At 42.3% G+C, this 14,309-nt stretch overlaps 1 protein-coding gene across 1 annotated transcript; it reads right to left on the bottom strand.

Moving 5' to 3' along the window:
• Positions 1-567: 567 nt before the first annotated feature.
• LOC124413578 lies at positions 568-13,901 on the bottom strand. Its single transcript, XM_046894267.1, has 19 exons — positions 13,777-13,901; positions 13,531-13,689; positions 13,340-13,435; positions 13,086-13,235; positions 12,717-12,940; positions 12,346-12,507; positions 11,970-12,134; positions 11,577-11,834; positions 11,306-11,482; positions 10,875-11,105; positions 10,297-10,453; positions 9,747-10,230; positions 9,194-9,354; positions 5,232-5,548; positions 3,389-4,934; positions 3,084-3,286; positions 2,812-2,997; positions 1,682-1,979; positions 568-772 (listed from the first exon to the last, which is right to left on the bottom strand). Exons 1-19 carry the CDS (start codon positions 13,865-13,867, stop codon positions 633-635), a joined length of 5,205 nt encoding a protein of 1,734 aa, XP_046750223.1. The 5' UTR covers positions 13,868-13,901; the 3' UTR covers positions 568-632.
• Positions 13,902-14,309: the final 408 nt, after the last annotated feature.

Below are 14,309 nucleotides of genomic sequence, written 5' to 3'. Positions count from 1 at the left end.
GTTATTTTAACTCTCAAAGGCACTAAATTTTTCGGATCAATTTGAATTGACTACAATTTTTGAAAAAACTCTATTGATCCAAATAATTCAAAAATTCGAAATAATCCTGAAAAATCATGTGTCAGATATCAAAATCTTTGAGTTATGAGCCGTAGTAGGCGGGTGTTTCGTTCACATTTTTCGAACTTTATCCGAGAAAAAAACATTTAAAAAAATCACAAGGAAGAATCAGTTTACTATGGGAGGTTACTGGAACATTTTAATTTGTGGAACCGGATTTTTCGAAATAATTTCAGACTTTCAAATTGTATCGATCAGCTTGGTTGTTTCAAAAATTGTAGCTAATTCAAACTAATTCCAAATGTTTTGAAAAAATAAGTGTCTTCGATATTCAAAACAATCACATAAAAATCGCGAGGCAAATCGCAGAGTTCAAGGGTCAAACCCAAGTCGATTTGACATGGGGTTTCTCAAATGTATGATACTTTCACTTCGATTCATATCAAAAAAAAAAAAACTGTCTCAGAGCTTGGAATGATTTCCGTTTTCCAAAAGAGAAACAAAATAATTCAATATTATACATGAATGAAATTGGAATCGAAACGAGGCAAATCTGGATGAGAAAGGTGGAGTCAGAGGATCCGCGAATTTGCAGGATCTTCTATTCGCCCAGCGATCAAGGACACGCCTGTCTCCGCATCGACGATGAAAAAGAGGAATGGATGTTCAGCGACGAAACTCACTGGTCCAGCCCGCTCGAAGAGTCCGTTTCCTGAAGATTAATTCATCAGGTTGTCAATGCTCAATTCCATTAAGTGTTACAAAAACTAGTTTCGCTCAAGTCATGCCGTTTCGGGTGTATCTCGTGATCGAGAAGTGAGTTCGAGCGAAAAAGATAGAGAAATAGTATTAGTTTGTTAGTCTACGAGGCTGATCAATGGCTGCGGTCACAAAAAGAAATAATTCAATGAATACAGAATCGTCTACCTCGAGTTCTGTAAACCGTGAAAAACTTGTGAAGTTAAGATTGAACGTCGAGGATGGTGTGACTAATGGTACGATTAAAAAAGAAAACCACGATTATAATAGGTCTGAGATTGCGATACCGTCCACTCGATCGAACATCGAGAATAAGGTGAATCGAGATGTGAGACTACAGGTTAGCTGGAGAGGAAGATTGTTTCTATTCTCTAATGTGACGTGGTCTTGGGACAGGATATCAGGCATTAAACTCGACAACTTTTACAACAATGCTGGGAATGCATTTATAATCACAGCCATTGTCCAGTCACGCTATATAAAAGGTAATCATTTACGCAGTGAAAGAACAGAGGTTTTGTTTCACCAAAAAACAGATGAATAAATGTAGAAGGAAGTAAGAACAAACCCCCAACTTCCATCCTATGGAATTATTCAAGGTCAGAAGCGAAACAATTTTCGGCGAAGGACATCAAGAGAAACATCGTAAATTTCAACGAATGACTGGTAATAAAAGCTTCCGATTTTAGTGGAAAATTTTCACTTGCATAAGAAGCAAATTTTGTTGATGTGGATTTTCAATGCAGTCATTCTACTTCTAAATGTGAAGTAGTTTTGTAGAAAAAGAATTTCAGGAAAAAAAACCGTCACCAACTTATAACGACGTCATTAATGAAATGAAATTAGATCATATTTACAGAACCTAGTAACATAGGACCTGGGTTAAAAGATTGGTAAGAATTCCGCCAGCTCGGAAGCCATGCATCGTAACGCTCGTTTCGAAAGACCCGTAGACGTGGCTCGGGGGTTGGAAGAAATCGTGGAGGCGACAGATCGGCCTGATAATAATGCCACTCACTCGAGTGCGTCCGGTCAGGCTTCATGTAATTTCGTATGTTAACACCGATGCTCTGCTGTACATCCCGCGCGTAAACGCCCACGTCGTCAGTCATGGGAGATAAATCAGCATCTCGTGGCTCGAAGACGTCTCTGATCCCAATCTGCGATCAAACGAAAGATTTTTGTCAAAGCTCAAAAGCTCCAGCAAGGTTCCACTGATAAAGGAATCTAATTGGCTCCGGTAAGGTGATACAAAAGTGTAAGTAATATCTTCAAACGGTGAACACGGATTCCGCTTGTATATTATTGCTAATTGCTTCTTCAGAGTAGTATTTGAAGTTACGAGGTTGACTGGACGTCACAAGTTTGAATTTCATTTCAGATCTTGTTGGCTGTTTTAGGGATTCGTCGTTCGACGAATTTCCTTTTGGCTCACAGAACGGGAAATCCGTATTAAAATGTGTTTGATGTACTTAATAGATACAGTTAAATGTTGGGATCGGTGACGTTTGAAAATCGAAACGTCGGGTTCACTGTACCTAACTCCGTTCAAAGTCGAATTTCTTGTCCTTGTGAGAAATTCCGCCGAACTTTAGTTAGTGAAAAATTGTCTGCTGTGACCCATGCCAAGCATTTAACACGTAAATTGCTACAACAATTTTGGATATTAAGTGTAATGGACGGGATGTTCGTCGACAAGGACGGATTCACTTAAAATTGAGCAATTTGGTATAAATACCGTCTTAGGGTTGAAGGTCACGACGCGTGACAAGCAGAAAAGTTTTCTTTCTCACCTTGGATGACGAGCAGCACGCAATCATCTTGCGTTGCAAAATTCAAACTAGGCACTTGGTCGGCAACCACACGCGAATCCGTGATACGTTGTTTGGATCGTAAACTGCATGATGTGTTTATTGGAAATTTCAAGGGTTTCGAAGAAGAGAAGAAATTCTGAGCAACTGATCGCGATCAATGGCCATTTTGTTGACTTACCCGCTGCAGAAAAGACGTTAAAGTGACGAACCCCTTGAGCATAAACGAAGGGATAATCGCTCTGACCCAGGAAGGATGTAATTCCTGCCTCAACTCCCTGAGGCCGACGCTTTCAAGTTCTCTAGCCAGTCGGCGAGTCCCATCTCTATCCGTTGGCAGAAGTAGAAGAATGTTGTACCTTGGATCCTAGGGATGTATTAGTCAGGTCGTTAGAACGCTGCAAATAGGCAAAGTGGAGTGAAAAAACAGGATGTGAATCGTTGCAAACTAACGTCCAGAGGAAATTCCAATGCCAAGGCCTGCAGGGATGAGAGGAATGCAAAAGGCAAGACAACTGTGTACGTTGCTGCTGAAACAACTGTTGGCTCTTCCCCGTTAACGAGAAAGGTCAGTTCACTCAAATCTTGAGAGACTTCGTCCAGCTTTGAGGAGTGCACTCGCCATCCTCCGACCTTACGAGTCCACGAAGTATCCTCTGAGAATAAAACCAAGTAATTAGAGAAATCGTGCTGCTCTCCTGGCATGTGGTGTCCGTCTCGTTATTGATCGCCGCAATTTTCACTCAATTATAGCGTACCTGAAGCTCCAGGAGAGTCTGGATAAACAGGGAAACTTGGAAATTTCGGAATGTTAAAATGACCGGGGAAATAACTTCTTGGGCTCCGAGTTCCACGCTTTAGTCTTTCGCCTTCCGATACAGCTTCATCATTTGCACTCCAGCTGACAGACCTCTCATTTTCATAATCACCGCCTTGTCCCGGAACTGTCAGCAAATTCGTGCTCCGTTCAGCGTTTTTCTCAGTGAAAGAGTATTCCACAATTCTGTTGATCCACACGGCACCCGTTTCTTTCGAGTTGACCGATTCTGATCTTGCCATCACCTTTACCTCTGGTTTGGTGGATCTTGCATTTAACAGAGTCTTCACCACAGGATCCCTGATCTCAACGTCACGAATACTTCGTCGGTCACGTGAATCCAATTCCAGAGATGAGGAAGTTGTCGTGATCACGGCGCTGCCATTTTCGCGTTCCAAAGTAAGCAAAGTATCAGCTTCAGAGCTCATCGAATCTAGTAATGTGTCCACCTCAACATCTAGAGGTACGGTCGTCGTATCGATACGACTTGTTGTAGACTCGGAAATAATTTCATTCGACACCGTTTCTTCCGGCTGTAGCGTGGTCCTTTCTTCCATTGCCGTCGTGGCTGCTAACTCCTCAAGATCTTTTTCGATCGTTTCTTCAGAGCTCGAAAAAGTCACGTCCGTTTCCGATTCACTTTCAGATCCATCCTCTTCCAAATCAGTAATCACTGTTGTTGTGCTCTCAGTTACTGCACCCACTTCAGGGGCCAAAGGCGTCGTCGACTCGCTGGGAACTGTGGCTTCGGTGCTGACAGTAGTAGAACCTAATGTTGTAGTTTCTGTCACTTCTTCGACGCTAGTCAAGGTAGTTTGCATGACAACTTCAGTTGCAGCACCCTCTGTAACCATAACCGGAGTATCTACCGTAGCACGCATCGTTGTTGAGGAAACAAGCTCTGTGGTTTCATCGACAACAGATCCCTCCGACGAGGCCTCCGTCACCGCCGAAGATGTCTGCAAAGTTGTTGTCAGAAATTCCGTCGTCGTGGGGACGGACGAGATACTAGAAATAGTAGTAAGTTTCTCTCCGGAGTTATCGACCATCTCAGAAACCGTTACTGTTTCGGCAGACATTGTTTCAGTCGTGATCGTCATGGTGGTTGTTTCCACGTCAATTTTCGCCGTCGTCGGTTCTTCGGTGCTGGCGATGATCGTCGTCGGGATATTTGTAGAGCTGGTCGAGGCTTCCCCGACATCTTCACCTACCAATGTCGTCATGATCGTAGGGGATTCCGTCGCCTCTGTAACGTCAACCGGAATCGGAGTAGTCGTGAGCAGAGAACTGGAAGCTGAAGAGGTGGTCGGAGCTTCGGACGTAGTTTCTGGAAGTGTTGTTGAGTTTGAATTATCGTCAGATCCGTTGGCTCTGGAAGCCACGTCGAAGCCAAGAAACTTGAGAACATCCTCGTACTCTGGTCTCAACTTTGTGTTGTCTCTGTTGAGAGTTAGGCCACCAAGAAACCCGTCAGGGCTGAGGTAGCTCTACGAAATTAAATTTTATCTGATTGCTTGCATAATTTTCGACAACTTTTGAGTTAAATTCACCCGGGGTCTACCAGTTTTGTAGCGAATCTTAAAAAGGAAACCGAGAAAATGAAAATGCCCAGAGTGATGAACTCCACATACGTGGAGACACGATACTTTATCTAGATTCTGGAATAAAACTTCGATTTTCGGTATACAAAGGAGAATTGAAAAGGTGGAATTGAACGACTTCCCTTAATATTGTCTGTGATTCAATCTACGGCGAATCCAGCAAAGTTGTTACACGAGGCTCACCCTTAGCCTCCTGTGAATATCCCGAAGACCAATCCTGGTGATGTCCTGTTCCCGGGGGAGATCCAAGGCGTGCGCAATCTGCTCGTGTCCAGGACCTGCCGATCCCTCGTACAATGCTGCCAAGACAAACCCAATCCCCGTAGGGGAAAATGCCACGTTTCCATAACGCCCGGTCTCGCCGTATTGTTGCAGAATCCTGACCCCAAGATCATTGATCACATCCGTCATTACGTCTACTGGACGCTGAAACGGAGGCGCCTGAGAAGTCGGAAGATCATGCCAAGAAGAACCGTATCCTTGGACTTGGGTTGCCGCGACTAAACGGGAGAATTATAAATTCGCAGCCTTGTAAGGTTGTTATAATGACGCTTATGAAGATAAAACCAAAGCTGCTAGCATCTAAGTCTATGATGGTCAGGCGGTATTTAAAATTGACCGTAAAACTCATAGGAAACAGTTTTAATACGCCCAGTGTGGATAAATAAATCTCAGATACTGTTACTTTAAGGCCAAAGTAACCGGAATAACATATTTGATGATGATAATTGCTGACTCGTGATATTCACAAGCAAAAAAGACATTTCATATTAGAAATGGATATTGATTGGTTGCATTAGTGTAACTGAATAAATTCCTCAGCCAAAGTATATTTACTGCAAAGGATTTATGTAAAAATCAGATCTGAGAATGAGTCGAAATACTTTTTCTGCTATCATATAGAGTACACTGTAGTGATTGAAGTAAACTTGACCGTCTGCAAATGAACGTACTATAAATCAAGGCGAGGCATAATGTCCACATGCTTAGAACTCGTTTTGAAAACTAGTTTCGGACAACCTGAATGTAAAATCAACTCGTCACACGTCACTCTCCGAATCTTCTGTAACTAGCGAACGGTTAATCGAGGCTTTTTACGCAAAAGTAAGCCACACGCATCGCGTCTTAAATTTTGATTTCGAATGCAGAGCTGAGAGACCGAGAGCTAGAACGAGACTACCGAGTCGTCAGTTACGCGATTCGTATATAGGTACCAGGCATACCTACTCTACCTGACTCTGTACAGTAAGTGGTCAGCGCGTTGTTCGCCAACACGGAGGGACGTTGGGCCCCTCGTTGGACCCCGAGGCTTGCACAAGGCGCAACTGGGCGAAGGAGGGGGGTAGGAGTTGAGAATCCGAAGGGGAGGGAAGGGAGCGGAGACTTTTTCAGAGGCAAGGTCGTCAGGTAGATAACCCCGTTGGTTCCATCATCTCTACGGTCGTAATCTCCCTTCCTCTTCGCCGCCTCCCCCCCTCATCTATAGTGCCCTCACTCTGTTGACGCTAATTGTTTTCCGCAAAGATTTCACATCGGTAGACCAAAACCTAAGCTTCTTCGTACCGATTTATGAAATAAGTATGCGCGCTTGAAGATCTTGCGTAGGTACTGTCATGAATTTATAAAAGAAACTCCTAACGAATAATAAAAATAAACTCGTCAGCTAGATTGAAAAGAACTCCGCCTGTGCGGCAAGTATGATAAATTCATGTGCAGATTACTCAATTTGCAGGATAACGCCGCGTCTAGTCGAGTAGTTGTTCGCGTATTCAACTTGGCGTGGCGAATGAAGAGCAGGATGTTTCACTTGTTAAAATCGTGGATGAATTAACGAGTCGGGCAAATACTGAACTCGACATTTAACCCCTTATAGCATTGGTGTACACATGTAATATCGACGAGAGCACGTATTTTTTACTGTGCGTATGGACTTAATCCGTAATGCCGAACACAGCAAGTGTTTCCTCAATAAAATGCATTTACTGAAGAACAGGGTGCTGTAGAAGAGCAGAAAAAGTTTTTGTCACGCTTCGGAAGCCCCTCTAAGTCGACGTCTTTTGCTTGCAGTTCCGAGGACAATTAGTTGAGTACATGTAATTGTGATATATTACTTCGCAGGTAAAAAAACGATGGGCTAAATAACTATTATTCTAGTTATTAAAGTTACAGAAGAGAAATATGCGGATGCAGGATAGCGAGGCTATCAATTTTTCAACGGTAATTCATGCCTGTTCTAGAAGATATTATATGGTAGAGAATTATTATTATTATAGACGCATACGTGTTATACCGTTACAAATACAGCGCAATCTGGTCGTGGAGGCTGCTGGATGAATCTTGGGAATCAAAATCGTAAATCTAAACTGGCTCCTCAGGTTAAATACACTTTCGAATTCATAACTTTGAACTGTCGAGTACGCCGAAAAAATATTGATCACGATGATTGAATTTACAGACATAAATATGAAAAGTTAATTGCTGTTTCTACTACTATTGGTTATTAATAACTTACAGATATTTGTTCTATGAGGTGCAGGTAGTTAACCCCACTTCATAGCTCAGAATGCTCCATTATTTATACCAATCTCTCTGACTTTTTCTTCCTTTTTTTATCACACGAGAGTTCTAAACATTTTTTGTGACGCAATTCCAAATAAAAGAAGAGTATAACTCATCAGAGACTTCACTATAATCCTATAAAACTAATGTATGTATTATACGTGTACTTCGCCATAATATCCACATGTGCAAACATTTGTTAAACTAGATATTATAATAAGCTTTCTCCGAGTAACAAGTTGCAGTAATTCAGTTACTCCAACTGTAACGTACGTGTAAAATATAATAATTCTTTAGAAGAGTAGAGTTTCAATGGAATTGATTTTACCATACTTATGTTCTTGCGAAATTTATCGGCTGCATGAATCAGGCCAGAGCCAATTCTGAATCCAAGCCACACGTGATTTCAATGGCAAAATTAAAATTAGAAGAAATAAATCCTGAGTGTCAAAACATTTATAACGTTGATAGTTTGAACTGCGTTACAGACACCGTAGAAGTGACATCACATGAAATTCATGAGCCCATAAACATCGTGCACACATGGAGAAGTGGCGTGTTTGCGAAAGATCCTGAGTGCAATGTCAGTAGTCGAATTAAATATCTCTTTCGAGGAGAGGGGAATTTAATGTAAGGTGTTGTGTACACGTTTTGCCGAAATAAACTTATATAGGTAATCCACACACACGAATATCATAAATTATCATCTTTTTTATGCATATACATGTATATATATAGGTATAGTATATATGTATATGGGCGGATCATTACATGTAATCTAAAAGTTGGCAATTATTTATTTCAGAGACGTTATCATCGTGAAGATACATCTACGTCCTTACGTACTTAATGGTAACTGCTTCTGACCGCCTCTGAGAATCATTATCCGTTACGTAATTCAACAACTTTTACCTCCGCGCTTCGTATATATTAACACTAAATAAGAGCTGCAACTAGAAAACAATAGCCTCAGAATTTCGCTTGGTCGATCGATGCAATTGTAGGATTGATTCAATCATTGAACAACGATCAGAGGGGTTAAGGGATCGAATAAAAAAACCGTGAAAAACTTTCCATCGAAGTGTCTAATTGCCTAGGAATTTCAAATAATAGGACGTCGTTCTAACATTTCAATGTTCCCGCGGAATTTGGCGCAGAACAATTTTCTAGTGCTAAACCATGTGAGCCGTGTGTACATTACACATCATGTGACATAAGGGCGGATTAGTTTCTGTTCGAGGAGCGTCTTGCGTTTGATCCAAAAGAACTCACAACCCAGCATGAGGATAGCAAGGATGAATCCTGCAACGAAAATGGTCCTCATTAATTACCGCCGAGGTCCAGCCTTCAAAACAGCGTACAACAGGAGCTAGGAAACCGATTTAATAGCTTGGCATATATATATATGACACCGGAAAGTCGTTTGGGATGTCGGTAATTGCTGAGTGCATTGCCAGCTGATTCAGAAGCGGCGCAAGGCCGAAATAAATAACAAGTATTATCGCGAGGGATGACGTGGTGACGGAATATTCAATACATTTTTGATGAGTTGACTTACGCAACTGAGTAAAGGCCGGCTGCCTTACCTATAAAAAGTACAAAAAAGCTCCCCTGCATGTCGTCCATGTTGACTTTATGGTTGTTAGTCTCTTGACTTACGCCTGGTCTTTCCCAGCACTTGTCTTTTATCGGCATTCTCTCCGCCGTCCATTTCTGAATCAGTCCTACTTGGTGCATTCGTTTTAGTCTGTAGAATCGTAACATTATAATATGAATGCAGGTCAAGATGAATAATTTTTCGAATCAACGACGCCCAGTTGAGTGTAAATGCTCTTGGTTACTGGGAATCGGATTTTCACTTTCCTCATACGTATGCCTGTAAGTTTGCGCATGCTGCAAGCATTGGCAAAGCGAGGATAGAAAGGGAAAGAGCCTAGAAGGCTGTAATCCTGTCATAGTGGAGGTGAAAATCCGCACAGTGATTCAACAACGCTGCTTGTCAAATCCGATAAGCATTTTAACACGGTGATGGTCGTTCCGACCCTTGAACATCGAATGTATTCGTTTATACTGTGTCAGTCACCTCAGGCAACTTTGGTGGCTGAAGCAAAAAAAAAAACGCAAAAATGTGAAACTTACTCGGAGTTAATGATTGAGAGATAGGGACTACCGGGAGCAACGATCATGGCGATTGGCTCCGGAACGAACTCTTCTGCACTGAGGGAAAAGTCGCATCTTCCGGTCGCGAGAAGTTCCTTCCTCATAACGAACCTGAGCGACGTTCGCCAGTCGACCAGAACGTGATTTCCTTCCTTGACGCGTCTCATTAAATCCGTATTGTTCGTCACGTTGGGCCTTACGGCTCCGGAGAAGAACCTCCGGAATTTGGGCTCCTCGGATGAACCAAAGAACTCAAAGAGGTAACTTCCGCTCGGCAGAGTCCAGGTGAGTTCGTGCTCCCTTGCCAGGACGTCGTCTATCGAGGATATAGAGGCGTCTATCCTCGGAAAAGTTAGAAAAGCGACCAAGTTACCGCTGTAGGTAGCCACAACCACCAAAACCACCAACCACCATGTCCCAACGATCAGTCGGCCGCTGTCGGCTCGTGGTAAATTCATCCCTCCTGAAGTTTTTAATCCGTTAAATTACCGCTAATAGCTATCAACTGGATTGCTTCCGGCATTCCTACCTTGCTGAAGCAGAGCGCCATACAAGTACCACGTGCAATCCCAGGGCGATCTCAGTCCTAGTGACAACGGCGTGTTCGAATAAAACGGACTCCAGTTGTGCACCAGGTACAATACCGGTCCCATGGCTATTATGGCCCCCGCGAGACATCCCCAAGTCTGAAAACACCCTGCATATACGTACAAGTACCGTCACGCTTACAGGGTTAACCGACGTCCGACCTTTTCCGGAAGTTCGAAATTATTGCGAAGTAGCCCAAAAAATAGAATCTTGAAGATTCTTCGCGATAAAAACAATAGCTAATTATCAATTTCCTGCTTTTAAATTTACATTGGCGTGCGAACTTAGACCTCCGAGATCACGCGATGCGACTTGTGTTGCATAAGGCGGTTTCATTTAGCGCTTAATGTGTTCGCTCACCTTTCCAATATCCCCCACTGAAAACTAGCGTAAGAATCGATTGCCAACTGACCGGAAAATTGGGATTTTGGTAATTGACAAAGTAGAATGAATCATTAGAACATGCGGTTTAAACAATTCGTGCATTTTAAGTCTAACAAATGTAAACGACCCACCAACCTCCTTGGTATATGGAGACGAGAAAAGTAGCGCTCTGGACAAGTGTTTGGGCCTAGCGGCGAGCAGACTGTAAGTCTGAATGGAAATTGGTCTAGTAAAATTGACCATGCTATTTTTTTGCTCGTTAACGGTGAAAGCGCAAGCGGCGATCAGGACCCTTTTCGAGCGAACGAGCTCGATCACATTTGAAGAAATGCTGTTAGTCATGGAAGGCAGCTGACTGTTTGCCGTCTGCGATTGAGATAAAGCTTTATCGTGGAAATGCGGTTATTTAAAAATATATTCGAGCGCCAGTCATCAAACCACACTACACTGGTGTCCTCTAACGAGTCCTGTAGTCTATTCAATCTACTCGTATAGCTATAAAATTTCCTGAGAATTTAACTATTCGACACTAAGAAAATATCCTACAAACTATCCTTCGTCTGTACCTTTCCATCATCATCAAGGCTCAAAGGCTCAACCTTCTGACCTTGTTCATCCGATTCGATGAGGACGTTGTAAGTGAAGTTCAGCCGATGACTAAGCTGCTTTAGTACGTCAAAAATAAGCCCGTCGAATACAACATGGCCGGTTTCGCTTTGATTAATTATTTGCCACGGAGGATTCTGAAAGCACATGACCTGCAGTTCATTTCATACACAGTTCCTCAAGAATTAATCACGTCACTTCCTGTATCCACCTCTCATGTATCATACGCACGTGGAATGTGATTACTGGAAGTGTCTTTCCTCTGAAGCCGTGCATCACGTGAGGAAATATCGCGTCCGTCATCACGGCACCAAGCCGAGGAGACCAGGTTCCGGTAACAATGAAATGGCCTGTACCGCCGTCGCTCGCCTCCGATGTTTTTTTACCTTTAACAAAGGACTCCCCCCACGTTATCGCCGATGTGACTGTCCAGGACAAACACCTGTCGCAATTCCCTCTCGGTCCAGATCGACTGATAAAAAGCTCTTTCTGTGTACCGTGAAAGCAAGGCAAAGATACAGTACATTAAGGAGTGGCTGTGCAATTTTTACGAAAGAAAAGTAAGTGGACGCTGTAAGACTGTAAGACAACAGAAACTCTAGAAACATCGAATCGATAAACCTCCATCTTATCCAGAACGTCCCGACGTCGTTCCCTTTTCGTAAATCGTATCGCCTCGAATTCCTCCTCGGTAACATGCTCCGACAATTTAGTCTCCTCGGCAAGTGAATCCTCGAGAGCAATTGCCAAAGCCCTGGTAAGCTCTTTCACGTCGCAAGTAAATCCTCCCTGAAGCAGAAAATCGCGATATCTTGAGGTCGACTTGGGCTGGCTACAACTTAAGGAGAGACCCATTCTAATTTCGGCGTAAACAAATCGGCAAGCGATCGGAATACCAGTGATTCAATCAATGTCGCGATTTCATCTCAAAAATTAAACTTTGTAGTCATTACCGATACCATAAGAATTTCGTCAGTTTCTCATGTTCGCATAATCTTACATGACAAGTTACATCCGTATTCGTGGTATTGTGAAGAATAGCCACGTTCTGACCCTCGTTCAGAATCTCCTTCAACATAGTCACGTTTTGATCTTGGGAGGTCGTGTCACTCGCAATGTAGAGCCATTGAGTTGCAGGATTAACCATATTCAACGACTTAGCCTTGAACGAAAAGTTACAGATAAAATAAAATGAGGTAATCACGTGTTCGACAGTTCGGAGAAAAAGAAATAATTATTCTATAAAGCGGTGCGAATAAACTAAAAACAAAGTGGAAACATATGATTGCATACTGCAACTAACAAGCCGCATCCTGTTTGATAATTCTTGTGTTTATAAAGATAATATTGAGTCATCATTGATGAGCGTACCACTTCCATTATCACGCCGACCATGTCGATCGTCACAATGACAAGGAAGCAACTGCCAAGCCTCTCCTCGGGAAAACTTGAGAGAATTTTCAATACTTCCTGCCTCTTGCCGCGCTCTGATTTCGCCTCTTTGATCGTGAAAATAGATCTAGTCGTCGGGACTAGTTGCGAGTCTAAAAGTTCAACGGACAGAGCAATCATCACTCTGCTGATCGTATCTCTTCCTGTAAGTACGGTATTTCCCATTCAGCGTATGGTTGTAAACACTACGGTTTGATCGGTCGCCCCCCCCCCCCCCCCCCATATAACAACAAAGAACCAGAAAAACCCAGCATGATCCGATCGTAATATTATGCTCGCAATTCATACCAAAAGTCTCATCATGTAGGACGTTTATTTTTTTCCAGGTAAGGGCCGATCTGGTTCTCAAGTCCAGAAGCAGCTGTGGTAATTCCTCTCCAGGATGCAACAGCGGAACGCTGATGCCTTCATGGTCGGGAAATCGCGGACAATCTGCGTCTTGGAATAAGGATCCAGAAGTTCATATATTTACCTTCGGCGTTCCGTTCTCACCTTACAATGTATATGATTTTTAAGTGGTGTTCGAATTACTTTGTACTTACCTGTAATAGCGATGTGCACGAGGTCTTCTCTCTTGGCTTGGTGATATAATTTCCATGTTTCGTGGCACGTCGTAATCGAGAGCAATACAGTGTAATCTAACAGGCAGGGAGTTGGTGTACGTATAGATGAATATTTTTCACGAGTGCGACGTGAAATTTCGTTGTAACGTTTAAATTGATCAATTCCATACCTCGGCGCAAGTTGGGACTTGAGTCGGTAAAAAGATGTGCTTCGATTCTTCCAAACCGCATATTTTCGTCGACGATTTTTGAAACTAGGTGATATAATTCAGTCGACAAGGTTTCATAGTTTGTTTTTCCCTGGAATATATGCTTATCGATCACAATAGCTGCGGCAATAAAGAAAACAATTGTTCCTCAAAAAATTACATTACAGGTTACGCGAAAATATGAAAATATTTTTATTTTTTTCATACCCATTGTTGCGTTAGCTGTTATTAACGAAGGAAAATCACTACATCGAACGACGGAGGATACGATGACTATAAAAAAAAGCGGCAGAAACATTTCAACGTTAATCGAATGTATCTGTACTAGAGAAAAACTTGCTAATCCCTTGGTAAATTCAATTTCTAGTGCCAATCAAATGTTAGTTCAGATTTTCATTTTTCTCTCACTAAAAATCAGCTTCTCGTATTTTCTTGTGCACGATCACACCAGCAGTGCGACCAAATGCTCTCTCTCAGTTATACGGGCTTCGCTGTTCGATCGAACGTAAAGGTTACGGTTTCAATAAATGATTATCGGAAACCGATCGAAGCTAATTTAAAATCCCATCTACTTGAAGATTAGATCGTAGAACTAGCTTTATATTAATGGTGGCAATTTTTCGTGTGAATCGTTTTTATTCAGATCAAATTTGACGTTACTTGTACGATTATTATACACACATACGATATTCTACGTAGGTATAACGAATTCATAATTATATAGACAATTTTTCTCGTAA

This window comes from Diprion similis, chromosome 12 (assembly GCF_021155765.1).
Source record: "Diprion similis isolate iyDipSimi1 chromosome 12, iyDipSimi1.1, whole genome shotgun sequence".
Classification (NCBI taxonomy): Eukaryota; Metazoa; Arthropoda; class Insecta; order Hymenoptera; family Diprionidae; genus Diprion; species Diprion similis.
Note: the sequence above shows the minus strand (reverse complement) of the source record. Positions and strands in the feature narration are given on the sequence as shown.